The 18948-nt window shown below is 41.8% G+C and overlaps 1 protein-coding gene across 5 annotated transcripts; it reads left to right on the top strand.

Moving 5' to 3' along the window:
- Nucleotides 1-1022: 1022 nt before the first annotated feature.
- On the top strand, nt 1023-16735 carry LOC128412742 (beta-1,4-galactosyltransferase 3-like). 5 transcript variants are annotated; one of them, XM_053386058.1, is made up of 7 exons: nt 1027-1239; nt 5335-5819; nt 10981-11216; nt 12164-12354; nt 13360-13482; nt 15211-15315; nt 16076-16735. In XM_053386058.1, the coding sequence occupies exons 2-7, from the start codon at nt 5567-5569 to the stop codon at nt 16242-16244; spliced, it is 1077 nt and encodes a 358-aa protein (XP_053242033.1). In that variant the 5' UTR covers nt 1027-1239; nt 5335-5566; the 3' UTR covers nt 16245-16735. The 5 variants fall into 5 exon arrangements, with proteins under 5 accessions (XP_053242037.1, XP_053242033.1, XP_053242035.1 ...); XM_053386060.1 differs by lacking the exon at nt 1027-1239 and adding an exon at nt 1252-1317; XM_053386061.1 differs by lacking the exon at nt 1027-1239 and adding an exon at nt 1426-1448.
- Nucleotides 16736-18948: the final 2213 nt, after the last annotated feature.

Raw genomic sequence — 18948 nt, 5'->3', positions numbered from 1 at the left:
CTTCTAAATTGGACTGAGTATTGGGATATAGCTTGAAAACATATCTGTAAAATGTTCTGGTGAAGGATTTCATCGAGCACAGACTACCCTTCTTTCTGACAGACTCAGACCTGCTTTGCGTCAGTAAGTTTGCTGTGCCACGTGCAGTCTCTGTGGCCTTGGGCTAACCTAGCAGATCTGTCTCATTCCTGAATACAGCACTTAGGTCCCAAAACGCAAAGGTTGGTGGTGTATATTAGTACTAGCAAAACTGGTGAGATAGTGGAATCAACCCAAAGGGGTTTAAGGCAGCAATATATTAAGCTTGAACCTACCAAATAAAGCCAATTTCAAAAATTAACTGGTAAACTTGGTTTTAATAATTGATGGTAATGATATTTAAAAACAATATTAGTATGTCTATAAATGTAGTGGAAGCTGACAGCCACATCTACTAGTCATTCTGATGCTTTCGCTGCTTCTCAACTTTTCCTTTTAATGTAAAGGCATAAAATGAATTGTTATGTTTCTGCTATGAAATGTCGATATTCTCACACTGTAATAGCCCCGAGAGCTGTGCAACTTATATCTCTTATGTTTTGCAACACACAGCGAAAGTTGCAAAACAGGGCAGCCAATATAATGTGGAGGGTAGAACACTTTCCCTATGGGGAGGGGAAATGGCTTTTAAGGGCATTTTGCATGAGGCTTTTTAGATAAGAAGGAAAAAAAACCAAGTATGTGGCATGAATGTGATATAAAATTTTGTATGAGGTGCAGAAGGTGGATAGGGAGAGATCAGCCTTTGCTCCTATCCAGCAGAGCTCTTCCGTCCACTTTGACACTGTGCTGCTGCTTTTGTATTAAATATTATTTTCCTCTCAGATTTTAATCTCTTCCCTGCTCTTTAGAGAACGAGAGGGAAGGATTCGCTTGAAGAGGAGTCAGTTCTGAGAGAGAGAGAGAGAGAGAGAGAGAGAGAGAGAGAGAGAGAGAGAGAGAGAGAGACTCCGTCTGACAGGCGCCGATTCCTTCTCCATAGACTACAGCAAGGCAGGAGCCCTAGTGGACTCCGATTCCCAGCATGCAACGCTAACCCCACAGGGAGGGCCTAGGCGTCACGTTGCATCTCGGGAGCTGTAGTCCTAGAAACCCTTGTTATGCAAAGAAACACGGGGATGAAGCGAGGAGGTGGGCGGGTCCCGACGACAGCCCTCTGGACGGAAGTGCCTGCACACGCGCGTTCTCTCAGGCGGGCAGGTGAGCGGCCCCATCTCTCGCCCTCGGCGGCGGCGGCGGCGGCACCTGTTCGCTCGTCAGGCTTCTCTGAGAAGCGGGGTGGGTTGCGGGGGGAGGGAACGGGGCTTCGTGTGAACCGTCAAGAGGTGGCGGGTTGGGGCCGGGAACCCAAGCAGGCCGGGGGCTGGGGAAGAAGTCAAGACATATAAAGTTACCCTTTGTCCCGTAGAGTTAGTTAAGCCACCCTCCAAAGTCTCATCGACTGCAGCCTTTAAAATAATAATTAAAAAATACTTGTATAAACAAGCAAACGGGCAGATAGGGGTGAGGGACGGTCGCCTACTACCGGCACCGAAAGCTAAGTCGAGGGGTTTTCGCTTCGCTCTCGGTCTCCACACACAAACACGGAGTAGCTTTTCCTAACTCGGGTCTTGCTGGGTGTGAAACATTTCAAGGCGCGGGATTCAGCCCTGGATTTGGGCTGTGGGGCGAATTGTAAGGCGATGATGGGACTCTGCGCTTCAACTTTTGAGGGGTGGGTTTTTGGGGGGTTGGGATGGGGGTTAAGTTAAACTTAACCCGCCTCTGCCAGCGCTGCTGTGTCCGCTTCTCAATCCTCCTCTTCCACCCTCACCCCCCGCGGTTGTTTTCTCCTCAGAGGAAAAATGCGAAACGTCACAGTTCTGGTTGGCAATAATAATGATAATAAAGGAGTCCAAACTGTCATACGCTGACTTAATCCCTCTCAGACACACATTGTGGGGATAACAGGCTGTGTTACTGGCCTTGGTACGCGATTTTTAAAAATGGCATAGCCAGGATTTTTGCTAGTGGGGGCTGACTTTTGTAAGGGGGGGGACTTCAGATTTCTATTGATTTTGATTGATTTGGCTATGCCCATGTTTGTGAGAAATAAATTAATAAGGGGTTCCCCCACTGCCACACACACACACACGTAGAAGAAGATCCGAGTTGCAAAAGCCCTGTGAGGGGTTCACTATTTAAAAGCAGCTTTAGTCACTTTTTGAGGACTCACAAAGCAGTGTACGAACAGGGTCAAGGCAGGCTGTCATGATGAAATAGCCACCATAGCAAGCATACAGGTTAGAAGAAAATCTTTCCTGCCCCACCGGCTAGAGGATTACTGATTCACTGCTATGGTAAAATCCCGAGGTTCTCAGTTGTGTTCAATAGGAAGCTCTCACTCAGTTTTACCCGGGCCTAATGGAAGATCCAAAAATGGCTTCCAGTGCGAATGCGCAAGCTCCCTGTTTTGCACAATACTGTAGATCATTGGTAGGCAAACTAAGGCCTGGGGGCTGGATCTGGCCCAATCGTCTTCTAAATCTGGCCCGTGGACGGTCCGGGAATCAGCGTGTTTTTACATGAGTAGAATGTGTCCTTTTATTTAAAACGCATCTCTGGGTGATTTGTGGGGCCTGCCTGGTGTTTTTACATGAGTAGAATGTTTGCTTTTATTTCAAATGCATCTCTGGGTTATTTGTGGGACATAGGAATTCATTCATATTCCCCCCCCCCCAAAGAAATAGTCCGGCCCCCCACAAGGTCTGAGGGACGGTGGACCGGCCTCCTGCTGAAAAGGTTTGCTGACCCCTGCTGTAGATTGATTGCTGGCCTCTCCTCTTATTTCTCTGTTTTGCCTTCCGTTGGCACAGTTCAGGGGCTTGCTTGACCCTCTTCTGAAGCTTCCTCCCCCCCCCCCAAGGCACCACATTATGGCGGGACTGCTAAGGACACTTAGAAGCGCCACTTCTGAGAGAAAAATATGCTCAAGACTGCTCTGTGTGGGTAGAGGTAGAGGTGGGAAGCCAACTTCTTACCCCTTGTGATTTTCTCCTATCTCTCCGCCCCCCCCGCCCTCCCCACTTTACATTTTCTATCAGTAGAAAGTTTATTCCATTCTGTTGTAGAGTGTAGGCCAGGGGTCAGCAAACTTTTTCAACAGGGGGCCGGCTCACTCAGACCTTCTGGGGGGCTGGACCATATTTTGAAGGGAAAAAAAATATGAACGAATTCCTATGAAAAGGGTGAGATGGCAGGGCTCTTTTACCTCCTTTTAAGATGTCCCCACCAATCCTGCTGGTTCTCAGCGGTTGTGAAAAGTCTCTGCATATGGTTGAAAGTCTTTGTGTCGATCTATCTGATTTCCTCCCCACCCCCATGTTCCATGACTGACTCCTGATATTAAAAACAGTATCTGGGGTTCAGGCATGAGATATTCTAATAGTGTGCTATACTGTTCTATAAGATCAACTGAGTATTTCCCCTGTGCTTCAAGGACACTGCGTTCTGGATTTTGAAAACCCTGAGAGTCAAAGACCATTTCAAAGAACAGTCATTCTCGTTTCAGTGACTAGGACATGTTTGAGTGCCAGATCAAATTACATTCAACTTTCCCTGTCTGGTTGAAAGAACACCTGTTCTCAGATGAATAGAGAGAGTCAACCAGCTAGCAGTGAACCACACTGAAACTCTTGCACTACTGGGATTATATTCAAGTAGTTCAAAACACCCAGCTGCCATAATAATTCATATAACAGCAAGAAAAGCCATAAAGTACAATTACTTATCCAATAAAAATGACAGTATGTGAGAACAGCAATGAGAAAATATATTATTAATAATTCTTTTTTTCTTCTAGATGAGGACAACAGTTTACTTAAAACACATTTTGTAATGGTTTTATGTAGAGCAATCTATTTTACTGGGTTAGAAAATGATAATTTCTGTGAACACTCATGCAAGGTGTGCTCAGTGTTTTCATTGTTGGTGCAAGTTTATCTTGATACCCAAATATGCTGCCAGTCCTTAATATTGTGAGTATGCAATGCGGTTTCTTCCCAAGTAATGTATTTTGTTTGTTTGTTTACTACAACATTTGTAATTTATATTTTCAAGTTTTATTTGCCTATGTCCCAGGTGGCAAAAATTAAGATGCCTGTGTTTTAAGTAGCATAGGGTGCTGCAGTCTGCCTCTCATTCACTTGCTAGTACTGTGCAGTATTGGTTATATTTGCTTGTACAAAAGTAAGGGTACAGTTGTATACTGCATTTACGTGCACTTTGCAAAATGGGCTGTTCTTCTGAAGAACACATAGCATTGCTTTGTAAAATTAAGAAAAATGCCAAATAAGTATAATATTATGCTAATTAAGTGTTAAATTATGTATTTTGTATTGTTAAAGCAGCAAAACAACTTTAGGTTTGATAAATAATTAAGTAAGTATTGAATATATTTGAATTTCTCACTGAATTGGAAGCCTGGGCTTCACAGTTTCTAAAATTTTAAATCTAGGCAAAACTGACTGACTTATGCTTAGCTGCCAAAGAATGCTGAGTCTCAGTTAGAAAAGAGAAACATAAAACTTAGGGTTGGGAGGAGAAATAGTTTATTCTGATTCCTGAAAGAGGGCCTGGCCAACTGACTGGAACCCTGAATAGGAGTACTCTACATTGCAATATTGCTTTAGATCCTATTGTATTATATGTAATAATTATGCTTGGGTTAATCTTTCTCCTGAAACAAGAGTTTCAGTAATGGAAAGAAAATGTATTGGCTAAAAACCCAGAATTTAATCTGAAGTGTGGAGATCGGGATCTGCACCAAAACGTAATTTTAAATACCAGCATTTTGAAACTGTTCCACTCCACAGTGGCAAGTGGGAAACAGGTGATTATAGATTGCCCCCAATAAATGCTCATACATTTATATAAATTAAATATGTAAATGAATTGAAAGTCACAGCCCTCCCACTTTGCTTCTGCTGTCAGCCCTTTTATCTATCTACCGGTAACTCAGTTTCATCAAGCTGCCTTTCATTCACTTGCTAGTCCAGTATTGGTTATATTTGCTTGTACAAGCTGAACTGGTGGTTGTTCTCTAAGCTTCTGGCAGAGGGCTTTCATAGTCATGTTACCTGAGCTGCTTTTGACCGGAGACACCAGATGAACCTGGGACCACCTAACACGGAAGAGGTCAAACAATTGTTAGTTTTAAAACAGTATTCCTAGTTATAGTTTATATGCCATTATATCCAGTTAGAAGTCAAATGTATTGTTAGCACCTTTTCATTGCTTTTCTCATTTTAATTGCAGATTGAATAATAGAAGAATGGATAAAGATGCATAGAAGATGTTTAAAATCTAAGATGTTTGATCTGCAATAATAATATAGGTTGCATTATATCCTGTGAGAACTTTGGGCATTTTTCAAAGATGCTAGCTCCCTTATTCAGCTGCCCATCGAGAACATTTACTGTTCCATTGCACTGTACCCATGAAGTTAAAATGTCGGTGTGTCTTGAAGAATTAAGTGTTTAGCCTAAGTATGGCTTTTGGAAAGAAAATGTCCCTTTCTCGAGTAGAAAATCCCTGCTTTCTGCTTTTTTTGATAATCTTTCAAGCAATATTCATCTTGATCCTGTACCGAGGCAGCAATTCAACTGTATATCGGACTTCTTTTCCGCTACCTCGCCCATTGGACTATTCAAAAACAGAGGATGTCTATACAAATCTCAGTTTGTTCACTCCTGCTCCTGATAAGGCAACTATGCGGTACTGCACTGAGTCACCAATATTGGGTATGTATTGTTGCAGGTTGATGTTGGTAATGCATCCTAATGATTTGAGTTGCACATGAAAGCTGTATTTGGCTGTGATCCTAACTCGCACTTAGGAGCAGCAGGGCTGCATGAAGTAGTGGAGCCACCATCTCTTCCATTTCCTGGTTGTACTGCTCAGGGATAAGGAAGGGGGGACACACAGTAAAATTTCCAGTTTTCACTGTGCCAGCTCCTGGCTGGTGTTGCAGAGGGGCCTGGATCAGGCCCATTGGTAGTAGCTGGACTGACTAAGGCTCCATAAGAACCTCAGCTGGTGTTCACAGAGCACACCCCACACTGCCAGGACTGGGTAGAGGGAAACCTGCTGCATTCTATCTCTCCAGTTAAGCTGATTGGGTTTTAGGATTGCTTTACCTGTATGTGGGATAGTTATTATACTGGGACCGATGTGTGAAAACATCTTTCGTAGTAGCATTAATTTCAAATATTATATCATTCTTTTAGAATATAGAATTTTGATGGGAAATTACACCTGTTGGCTTGTATTTTCTAGTGCTGGAATTGCAGGATAGCCATTAAACAATGTATGTGCTTCCTTTTTTGAGTCAACAAACAGCATCATAAAAACCTGTAGCTATATCAACTACTTTTGTTTCTGTCCTTGACTGGCTGGGGATTGTCTTTGTTATGTGTTTGATAAATGGTTGGTTTGTTGTGCTAAGAGAACCTTGGCTACTACAGGAAACATTGATTTGATATTGGATGACCTTCCAGTGGACCCATGTGTTTGAGCTGTTTGACTGTGGAACAGTCTCCCTCTGGAGGTTGCAGACTCTCCTTCTTTGGAGGATTTTAAGGGGAGGTTGGATGGTCATCTGTCATGGATTCTTTAGCTGAGATTCCTGCATTGCAGGGGGTTGGACTAGATGACCCTTGGGTCCCTTCCAACTCTACGATTGTATGATAATACAATTTGATATGCTAATTAGGTAATAAATTATCCATTTTGTGTTGTTAAATCAGTAAAAGAAGTTTCGACTTTATCAGAAAGGAAGTACTGTACTGTGTGTATTTACTGCCCTCCCTCAATTATGCATTACTAATGAAAGTAAGGCAGTTTACTTCAGGAGTGATTTCAGTTTTATATCCTCAAAATGCAGGCACAAAAGCAGACAAATTTATTTTCAGGCATTTCAGACTATGCCTGGGGGACAGGTTTAGCAACTGTTCCCTTCTTTCAGGTGATGTCATAGCTGCATGCTACAGGGGCAGTCAATGATGTGACTTTCTGCATAACTTGGGTTTTGATGAGATGTGATTTTGGTTTCCCAGGTCTTCCAAATATTCATACTCACACATCTGCCATACAACAGCAGGTACACAACTTTGGCTTTGTATTGCTTTGCTATTAAAACTACCTCATGAGCAAAGCTCCATTGGTGTACTATATCTTAATCTGATCTGACAAAGGTTGCCCAACACTTGGACTTTTTATACATAAGGCATTTGAGACTCAGTCCACATTAGTCTGACAAGAGATTTTGATTGTCCTTTTAACTTTTTGCCTTTGTTGTTGAAATTTAAGAAACCCTATGTTAATTTGGCTGGTGAACTTGCTTTTGTATTTTGGGTTGTAGGATTGTGTTCCTTTTGCATTACTTTCCTATATTAATCCTCCATTGGAAGCAGTTGCTTTTGCTATAAGTAGTTATCCTTTTTAACAATTGCTGTTCATCTTAAGATGTTTTTTAGTGTGCTAGATATTAGCATCCAGTACCTCTTATCTTGCATGCTGCTATTTTTAAAAACTTAATCTTTTTCAGTAACTACTTCTGAATAACTGCCTGACTCCGGATTTGCACTTGCATTATCTGCTCCAATGACTGTTTTTCTTATTGCTGTACTGGTTTTGACATAAGGCCAAACCATAGTTTAGCACAGGGGTAGGGAACTGGCTCTTGTGCTTGCGTTGTCTATTACAATGCCTGTTTTTCTTACTGCTGGACTGGTTTGACATAATGCTCACCATAGTCTAGCACAGGAGTAGGGAACAGGATCTGGCTGACAGGCCGATTCCTTGCTTTCCCACCCAACTCTGGCAGGCTTCTCAGCTTTCCATCACCCAACATCACTATGATTTCAGTTGACCAATTCGTTCTTTGCAGCAAAGTCATCACCCTTGGCTTGTGTTTTTTCCACATGACGGCGAGTTCAGAATTGTTTATTACTTTTTTGGAATAACCTCCAGCTTGCTGTGTCATCCAAACCCAAATTGTGTTTAATCTTAACTATGGTTAGCAAAAGCATGCTGACTTGGACTCAAACTCCCATCAGTCCCGGTCCTCCCATCAGATATGACCTGAGTTGTGGTTCAGCAACATCTGGAGGACTATAAGTTCCCCATTTCTTCTCTCTTCTCATTACATTCCGATCAAGCCAATATTATAAGGTGGGGAGTGAAATGAGAGGGAGTTGTGATGGTACTATATCCTAGGCAGCATTCATTTGGTTTTGATAAAGCTTGTGTAAATCATTCTGTGCGGCAGTGGCAATATCAGCAAATAGGAGCCAGACAAAGTATAGTTGCCATTCTGTGACTCCTGATGGGGAAGCAATAGATTTGCAGTAATGAAATTCACACACTTTAAAAAGTGACACTGTCAATCTTTCAGCCCTTGTCTAGGAAAAAAAAGTAATAGCTGACTCAATCCAAATAGTGTAGTCATGTTGTGGAAGAGATGGTGTTCTTTGCTTTTGTATGCAGTAAATGTCTAGGGTCCTCATTAGTAGTGAGAAGAAATAACTTCATTTCCATATTCTTGAAGGGTAAGGTTTGTAGTAGGCTGTGCTGCTTTTTGAGAAGATGAGTGTACCCATGATTGAATCATCAGTATAATCTGCTTAGTTACTAATGAAGTCTTCTGCACCAACCATGGCCATAAAAAGTTCTGGATTGTAGTGTGGTGCAGGCTGTTCCTTTGCACAGGGCGCTGACCTGAGGGGGCACAAAATAATAATAATGGTAATAAAACCTATATTTATACAGGCACCTACTGAGAAGATCCATTTTAAAAGCAACAGCACTAAAAGGAATTATTGTGAAGATAAGGAATATTTGGGGGGGGGGTGTGTATGTGCCAAGTTCTGTCCTTGCCCAGGGCACCATATTACCAAAGTCCTCCCCTGCCATTACTATTACTGAGAACTGTAATTGCCTTTTCCTCTTGAATCAGTGTAATTTTCAGAGCAGATCTGATCCCTCCTAGTTTAGAGAGTTTGTTGGAAGCTGCCCAGAGTGGCTGGGGCAACCCACTCAGATGGGCACGGGATTATTATTAATATTGTTATTATTTGGTATGTTAACTTTAATTTTATATTCCTTAAGTAAGTGTGGTTTGACTTCCTATGCTCTCCTCCTACCCTTTTCCTTCCCATGAAGCCAACTGAATATCTTGAACCTTTTAATCCTCCTTGTTCTGCATAACTTATTCTTATTTTCCAGACCATTCTAATTACAGTGGTACCTCGGGTTACATACGCTTCAGGTTACATACGATTCAGGTTACAGACTCTGCTAACCCAGAAATAGTGCTTCAGTTTAAGAACTTTGCTTCAGGATGAGAACAGAAATCGTGCTCCGGTGGCGCAGTGGCAGCAGGAGGCCCCATTAGCTAAAGTGGTGCTTCAGGTTAAGAACAGTTTCAGGTTAAGAACAGACCTCCGGAACGAGTTAAGTACTTAACCTGAGGTACCACTGTATGTGATTTATTCAGCTGTTAAAAGAGATCAACAAACAGTGTGGCCAGGTGTTACTCGCAGTGCTTGTCCCAGTGTTGTCTGTCTCCTGTGGATGCATGAAGGAAGTCACACAGTACAGTGGAACCTTGGGTTAAGAACTTAATTCGTTCTGGAGGTCCATTCTTAACCTGAAACTGTTCTTAACCTAAGGTACCACTTTAGCTATTGGGGCCTCCTGCTACCGTCGCCACGTGATTTCTGTTCTCATCCTGAAGCAACGTTCTTAACCCACGGTACTATTTCTGGGTTAGCAGAGTCTGTAACCTGAAGTGTCTGTAACCCGAGGTACCACTGTATGCTCTTCTTGTTTTCCATTTCTTCCTTGTACAGGTGCAATCATTGGATCTGCTTGAGTTAAAGGAACCAACGTTTGTTCTATACAGGATTAGAGTATGGGGATACTCTTCTGCAGTAAATCCATTCCTCCTTCGCTCTAAACCAGCTTATATATGCAATTTAGTTGTAGTGTCCTTGCTGTGCTGGTGCAATGTCATATTCAACTGCGTGCTGGCATAGCAATTGGTGTTCCCTTGGCATAAGAAGGATCAGTCCCTCAGAATAGTAAATAGAGTTGGTCAATGTATAGCTTTATACCAGCCTCTGGTTTCAAGGCTGCTATTGATTGTGAAAATGGAACACTTTTAATTTAAAAATGTTAATTGAAGCGCTATGACCCCACTGACCCAAGGAAGCTGCATTGTATACTTAATAGCTCTTGCTGTTTAAAGGCAAATTAAGTACTGATTCCACAATTAAATATATTTTCTGTGAAGTACTTATATAAAAACATGCTGGAATTTAAAAACTACCTAGAGTTTGTAAGAAAGCAGTTGACTAGCTTCTTATTGCAAGGGATTGGGTGATTTGTGCCTGTCCCTAATTGATTTTGCGTTCTAACATAATGGCCTTGTTTGGATGAGCCTTGGGATCATGCACTCATCCTTGCACAAGTGCAAAGAAGCATTCATTTTAAACTAGCAGCAGCTTGCTGGGGGCATCTAAGCTCAGGCAAGCTGCAAATCAAATTGCACTCTTATGAAGCTGGCTTGCTTTAGTTTAGTTTAGCCATAGTTTAGGGTTTGGACGGAATGCTAAACCAGTTAATCTTAAATGGAAGTAGAAGCCTCTAATCTCCTCTGCATCCTTATCAGAGGAGAGGGGAAATGCACAGGCCTGAGGCTTGGAAAGGCTTGCTCTCCTAATGCTAATTAGTGGTTTAGTCAGTTATGTCTGAGCTCATCCAGAGCCTCCCACACTCATTCTTGTAGAAGAAAAATGTTTAAATCAGCACCTGTGCTCTACCAACCATCCTCGTAGGAGACTTTATCTCCATGAATAACTTATTCTGAAACTCACCCACTTAACCCTTCTTCTCATACAGTTGGACCCTTAGCTGTCACATTTGACACACTACCCAGTGAAGAAATGATCATCAGCAAAAACCCGTATGTCCAGTCAGGTGGTCACTACAGCCCTCCCCACTGTGTGGCTCGCTACAAAACTGCTGTCATTGTGCCACACAAGAATCACGAGAAACACTTGCAGCACTTCCTCTATTATCTCCATCCCTTCCTTCAGCGTCAGCAGATTAACTACTGTATCTACTTGATTCATCAGGTAAGCCAAACCAAAGGCACACTGCAAGTCTCTTTAACATGTTTTTTTTTAATAAAATGAGCTAACGCAAAGGTTGTCAGATAAGTACAGAATATGGGAGTGTGCCTGCAGTTTCGATATATGGCTGTCTATAAAGTGCTCCTCATAAAATCAAAATCTGCTTTACGTAGAATCTTCTGTGGAGAAAAAAGTTGAAATGTCAAGGATGCTGCTGCTTTCTTAATTGCAAGTGGTTAATCTTCTAATCAGCCATGCTGCTTTTATGCCAGATGGAGTACATGCTATGAGTGCTGCTTAGTCCAAACTCTTCCTATGGATGTTTCTATGAAAATAATGTGATCTGCTGGGGATTTTAAAAAATAAAAAATAAAATCACATGTAAAGATCAGAAACAAAAGGGAAGTACTGAAGAGAAGGCCATTTGTGGAGGGATTAATTAGTTGTTTTTCATTTCTAGGTGTGAATGTGTACAATTGATATCAGGCTTGATATCAGGCTTGTATGTTACAAATTTTGTGGTCATCACAGTCATTATTAACCATGTAAACACTTTACAGCTGTTAACATATTCCAGTCCTGAAATGTTGGCAATCTTAGTCCAGTGATTATTAGCTCCATTTTGCTTCTTCCATTTCCTCAGATCCTCATTCTCCACTTACCTTTCTTCATGTTCTTCTTTACTTAATAGCTATTCTTCACCCTTATTTTAGCCTCCTTATCTCTCATCCCATAGTCTAGCTGCTTGTGTGAGGTGGCGATCCCTTCCTAACCACTAATTTTGTCTTTCCTCACAGTTGCTGGACTGCAAACTAGTTTCTTCAACAACTGATTGATACGCCAAGCATGCCGAATATCTCAGTGTCACAAAAGCAACACAATATATTATGAGCACCCTCTAACTAATTCATCATTGTGTTCTAAGGCTGATTTTCGTTTTCTCTTTTCAGGCTGGAAGTGGCCCATTTAACCGAGCAAAGCTTCTTAACGTTGGAGTCCGTGAGGCCATGAAAGACGATGACTGGGACTGCCTGCTTCTGCATGATGTGGACCTCATTCCAGAGAATGATTATAATGTTTATGCCTGTGATGATTATTTCCCCAAACAACTGTCCACTGCTATTGACAAGTTATACTACAGGTAATAAATATCCTAAGGAAAAGGTATACTAGGTCCATAAACCATAATATTACCATTGGCTGGGGGCGGGCAGGAGAGAGGAGAAGAAATGTAACACAAGTAGTACAAAAATGCAAATAGTACAAATGAAAATGAATTTATTAAATAATAATTGTTTAAAAATTATAAGGGTTAACACTGGGCCAAGTGCTTTGCAGTCAACCAGCAGTTTTGTAGGTTCTGGCAATTTCATTTTTTATGAAGCAATTGGATAGAATACATCTACTCCTTTTCCCCTTCTAACATTGTGTGCATATGGATTAGGGTACGGAGCATAAAACCACACAGGTGTTCTCCTGCATGCGCTTCTTTTGTATGACACTTTGAACTGCAATCTTACTTGGGATTGTAAGTCCCATTGAATTTATTTGCAATTTATTTTTATTTGCAAATACAACAAACCTTTAGAAAAAATGTGGCGGTGAGAAGCATACAATCAACAATAAAATGTTCTTCATAAAACAAGTAGAAAATACATTTGATAAGCCTAATACACCAACACAGCACCCTTCAGGAATAATGATGTGTTTTAAGCAGGTGTGTTAGTGCCAATACTGCAAGTGCCTTCCTGGTGTTCATTGGAAGCACATTCCAAAGTGCTTTGTTTCTGTTGCAAGGAAAAACTGTTTTCTGGTATTTTCTTACTTCTAAGCATGCTTAAATCATGGCCTTAACATTGAGATGTGAGAGAAAAGAAACTTGGAAGGTATGTTTTTAAGCATACTGAAGTCTTGAACTTTTTCCAGAACTAATACTCCCTGTATTCACAACACTTCTGGTACAGCATCAGGAGCACTAAACTTGCATGAATGTGAAAGTCATTGTGTCCTGATGCTCTGTGTAGGACCAAAGAAAAATAAAGTATTCTAGTTTGTTGTGCCAGACGCATGTACTCTTTGCTTTCCACAGTGCAGTGCAATATTTGTTTTTCTCGGTAAACTGATCTAGGTTTATTTTTCTTTGTAGTTTCCCATACTGGTCCTTTTTTGGTGGTGTAATTGCTTTGACCCCAGAGCATTACATGAAGATAAATGGGTTTCCAAATACCTTCTGGGACAAAGATGGTGAAGATGATGACATTGCTGAAAGGTACTATTGAGGAACAGGCGTTGAAAAAGGTTGTGATAAATTCAAACATAACAACAGTTAAGTTGTGCCTGCTTAAAAGAATGATGTGAGAGCTCTCAATCGCTCAATAGGACCTCTGTTCAGAAAGTGGTTGGTAATTACTTCATTTGATAGGTTGGATTTAAAGGTGCCCTTTTGCGTGTGGAATGTGTTTTCCATTCAAAGAAGCACTGTTTTGCACCTTTAGTTAGAAAAGTGTGAGAAAAGTTGGCTGAAATGGCAGAACATTTGAAAACCGTCCTCTGAAGGCTGCTATTCCAAGGACAGGGCTCTACGGTGCAAGAATCTATAAACAAGCCTGAAGCTGCACTGCAGGGAACAGAAATTTTCACTCTGTTGTTTGTTTGTTTTTAAATCCAAACTCCTTGTACCATGTGGCAAGCTGCTTAGGAATTTCCAAAGCAGTTTATGATAAGGGGTAAGAAGATTGCTGTCTGAGATAAAAGGGCACCCATACAAACCTTTGCAGACAGTTAAAAAGACTTTAGATTGGGATGTGTACAGGGGGCTGCAAGGTGACAAGGTGGTTTCTTACTGGTCGTTGAATTAAATGTCAGCCAGTTGCTAGTTTGAGCAAAGATCAGCCCTATCAAACATGAATGTGGCAAAGTCTTGTGAAATTTCTGTTCATCTTTCCCGGGCGTTTTTCTGCTCCCAAACACGGTTGACAGAATATAAAAATGTAAATGGAACACTTTGTTCTAACCGCTGTTCAAAGTAAAGGTGACTAACCTGTGGGCGGTATCCAGGCCTCCCCGCCCCATGTTTTGTGCCCCTCAAGATGTCCCCAAATTTGTTGATTTTTGTTGAAAGGCAAAATTAACCCCCCATTTTTCTAGTTGTTAAAAATCTGTTAACATTGACTAACTCTAGTGTGATGCCAAATTGTTTTTGTGCCCTTCATGCTCCCTATTTGTCCATTTTATTATTATTAATTACCATTCCTGAGGATCTCCTCCTGTGATTCTATGGTGCCTAATTGTGACACCAAAACACCCCCCTTCTCTAATTTCTCCTTTAAAAAATTGTTAATGAATGATAAATAATTTAAAATAGTGCAGAATAGCAGATGGGAAAGTATTTTGGAATGTAGACTTGATAACTGCAGTTCTCACTTTGGCCCAGTGCAGTTGAAGCAGAGAAATCTGACACGGTATCACCAGCCTGACAGGCTTTCATACTGGCCACTGAGGCTGTGAAGCCATTGTCAGCATATGTGGTTGTATTAGGACAATGTTACTCGTATGCCTGCCCCCCTTTCAAAAAAAGGAAAAACTATTTCCAAGGAACAGCATTGAAGCTTATCAGACTGAACTTCAAAGAATTGGTTTGCTAACCCTAACCCTGATACAGAGCGGAGGCTGGTGCTAAAATCTGTTATTTCGGGTTTTGTGAGCCATTTTTGAGCAGAGGCAGAGCAATGCACCCAAGGTAGGACAAGAAAGAAAACAACTGGCCTGATCTTATATAATTCCACCCACCAAGAGCAAATTATCCAGCCATCTTGTGTCTGTGTCACTGCTAGACAGAAAATAATTGACAATCACGAACCCTTAGAATATGCCAGTCCTAACCATTTCACCTTTGCTGCTGTCTGCCTTGATTTTGCCATTTTTATGGAGAAATGTTCTGAAATGCATGTACTTATGCTTGTAAATTAACGTTTTCACCATCTCTTCACTTCAAAAGGATTGCTATCGCAGGAATGGGAATAGATCGCGTTCCACTTTATGTTGGGCATTACAAAATGATAGACTATGGACAAGCTGCTGAACGTGTACAGAACCTTAAAAGGTGAATACAGATTTTCTTCTTTCCATGACTGGTTTTATGTGCACTACACTTCCCAGCAGACAGGGCTTGTAACACATTGCATCCGCACCAGATCAAACCACACCCACACCCTTGAGCCAGGATATATATTTAAGTAGTAGAGACTTATAGTCTTTGGCACCTCAAATTCATTGTTTATCAATGCAACTACCAGCAGGATGGAGCAAAATATTTAAATATCTTATTGGTAAACATCTCCTCAAGAGCTAGAGTTGAGGCATTCCAGCAGCTCTACTGGAATGCAGATAAATGAAGAGCAGAGGTGCCTATCAGCTACATCATCTGACGCAGAAACTCTTCTCAGCCTTAGCTGTTGTGGCTGCTTTGAGCTGAGAGATACTGTATATGCTCAGAGGCACACCAAGCAGATTACTGGACTGCCCTCGGTTCATAGCACTCAGATAGATTGAAAACTATGCCGCTCTTTGGCTGCACCTGGCCTTTTTGGTATTGAAGGCTCTGCTTGTGAAGGCATTCAGTCTGCCACCAAATTTCCCGAAAGAGCCTCATGTGCTTAATAGCACATTCCTGGGTGAGGCACCTCCTACTTGGAAGTTTTTCTTTGCAAGAATTTGCCTATCTATTCACGTTTCATAGCACTAGAAAACTTCCTCTTCATCTCTGCTGAAAAACCTAGACCTGTAACATTGGTATCTGATTAGCATTTTTCTCTCTCTACTGTCCCTGCCTCACATAATTCCACCTTTACTTTCCCCTCTAGGCCTGCTGAACTGAACACTAAAAAAATGTGGAGAGATGATGGGATGAATTCTTTGGAATACAAACTCTTGGGAAAGAAGAAGTACCGTTTGTATGTTAACATTACTGTGGATATTGGGGCTGCACCCGTCCTACCACCCGAGGACAAAAGCAAAGGAAACAAAGCCTGACTCTGGCAGCATTGGACTCTTGCAGTGCTGGAGTTTGCTGGGTACAAAAGGATTGTGCGGTACGCAGACATGAAGATGCATTTTTAAAGCTTCTATTTACAAGTAAAATAATAATAAAGTCACCACGAATGAACACGCAAGTATTAAGTTTGTGTATTTTTGGAAAAGCATGCAGCCATTGTAAAGTGCGATGTCTACTGAACCCTGCACTCTTACTCACCTGCACAGTTCTTGAAGAACAAGTGTTAGATCTTATAACCAGTTACACTGTGATGTGGATACTTGACATTACTGTATCCTCTTAACCGTATGAATGTAACGTAAATTTATGTGTTTGTTCTATTTTTAGACATCTTTTGCATTATAAATTCTGTTCTCTTGCACCAGTGTTAATGCTTTAAGGTGGCAGTTAAGTATTAAATGTGTTTCAAAGTGTTAATTTTGTAAAAGTTTATTTTTCAATGAATTTAAATAAACTGCACTGAGTATTAGCATTTTGTGTCAGCTGCAATCATTACCTGCTTTTCTGAAGGATCATTTCTCTCCTTAGAGGCTTTGCATTGCTCCAGAGGTTTCTGATATACAGTACATGGCAAGGGAAAACTATAGCCAATGACTTATTTGCCACCTTCCCATATAAAAGAGCACATGGTCATTTTACAGTAAGGCATGGATGTTAGGAGCTAACTCCCTAGTTCACATTCCTCCCTAAAACAATTCCATCTTAAACAGAGATAAATGATAGTGTGTGAGAGTGGCCAAGGTTTGCACCCCACGTGCACTTTTGTTGTAAAAATTAAGACACCTTCTTCTAGGTGTATGTAGCTCTGTTGCGCTTGGTCAGGGGTCTGCAACCTTTAAGACAAAAAGAGCCACTTAGACCCGTTTCCAAAGAAAAAAAAACGGAGCCGCAAAACTCGTCATTATAAAAATATTTTTTTTGTCACTTTTTTATTATTTCTTTGTTTGACCCCTCAGAATTACTCCTCCTCATAGAAGTAAACGTTAAATTAACAAGTTACCTTTTTGTGTGTGTGTGTTCTTCACTCCCCTTCAAAACAGTGACCTGTGTACATGCCCCCTTTCAATGCGGTGACCAGCGTACATGCCCCTTACAATGTAGCGGGTGGGCGGGTGGGAAGGTGACGTCGGGACAGTGCGTGACTAATGCACGCACCGCCCCCATGCGACATCACAGCCAGTACAGCACCCGCCACAGTGGGGAGTGTCGGGGTGCACAATGCGCCTCCTCCCCTCGCTAGTTTCTGCCCCGGAGCCGCAAAGGTGTAAAAGAGCCACATGCAGCTCCGGAGCCGCAGGTTGCAGACCCCTGCATTAAGGCATCCTGTACTGTGCCTCTTTTCCTCAGAGCATCCCTGATATGGATCAGTCAGCTCTTTGGGAATGTGCTGCTAAACTTTCTGGTACCAACTCGATTTTTCTTTTCTTTTTCCCCACAAGCCTCTAGCAGAATTAATAACCTCTTCTTTCTATTCAAAGCCGTCAACAGAAGCCTTTACTCCATCGCTTCATTGTGCCTTGAGATCTGATGACTGTGCTATAAACAGGCGGTGATCATCTTTACTTATTTCAGTGCAAATGGCAGGGGGACTTGACATATGAGAGATTAAGCATTTGCAAATTGCTTATGCAGTGCATTCAGTAATGTACAGCGAAGATGCATCAGTAGTTCATCTTGTGTAGAACAACCATATTACAATGTTTGTTAGGTGTGAAGCAGGCAACAGGAACGCAGGGTAGCCCTGTGTACTGGCAGCATTCCCCCCTCTGCACAATTATTGTGAAGGAAGCGTCTGGCTTCCATAGAGAAGGTCCCTGGCTCAATCCCTAGCATCTTCAAGTAGGCCTGGAAAAGGCTGCCTGACTGAAATCTTGGGAGAGCCACTGCCAGCTAGTATGGACACTGGAGAGCTAGATGGACAATAGTATGACTTGGTATGAGACAGCTCCCTATGTTCTTAAGGGAGCTGCTTCAATAAGGGCAGGGTTTGCTCCACAGGGATGCAAAAGATCTCCCTTTTTCCATGCACATAAAAGCTCTCTTTAGCTAGTTGATTATGCATTGTGCAGCATCACTGAGGGTGAGGCCAACACGTTCCTATTGGTCACTTCACCCACAAAATACGCATTGCGTATAGGCGGTGGCCACTTTGCACAGGGGTTGTATTCCTGACCCCGGCATGTGTTGGCGGAGCACGTGTAAGCCCATCCCACCTCTGTCCAGCCCATTTTCTGACCACTTCCAGGTTGCAGTGATGCACGCATGCGCAGACAGTCGTGGCCTGTATCTGCCTTGCATACTGTGGGGAACTGAAAGCATATCCACTAAGTGAAGTGACAAATGGTATCTACCAAGCGATTTGCAGACAGACAACTTAAAATTGTAACAACAAAGGCTTAATCATAGGAGCAGGCCTAATGAAGTCTATGGGACTTAGTCATGACTTGATGTAAGTCTCGGTGATTTATCTATTCTAAGCATTACAGCCCACTTTCATTTTGAACACCCACCCAAATTCAATAACTATTTTATTGAAAAACGCTCAGGATCAGTGGGCAAATATCAGTTGTATAATTTCTTCAAAATGCAAAACATTTCCTTCTAGGAATTGTTGAAACTTCACTCCCCCTCCCCGAAAACATATTCTACTTTTAGTACCATGGCCTGAAATGCTTTAGAAGA

This window comes from Podarcis raffonei, chromosome 4 (genome assembly GCF_027172205.1).
Source record: "Podarcis raffonei isolate rPodRaf1 chromosome 4, rPodRaf1.pri, whole genome shotgun sequence".
Taxonomy (NCBI): Eukaryota; Metazoa; Chordata; class Lepidosauria; order Squamata; family Lacertidae; genus Podarcis; species Podarcis raffonei.
This window is presented reverse-complemented; position numbering and strand designations above follow the sequence as displayed.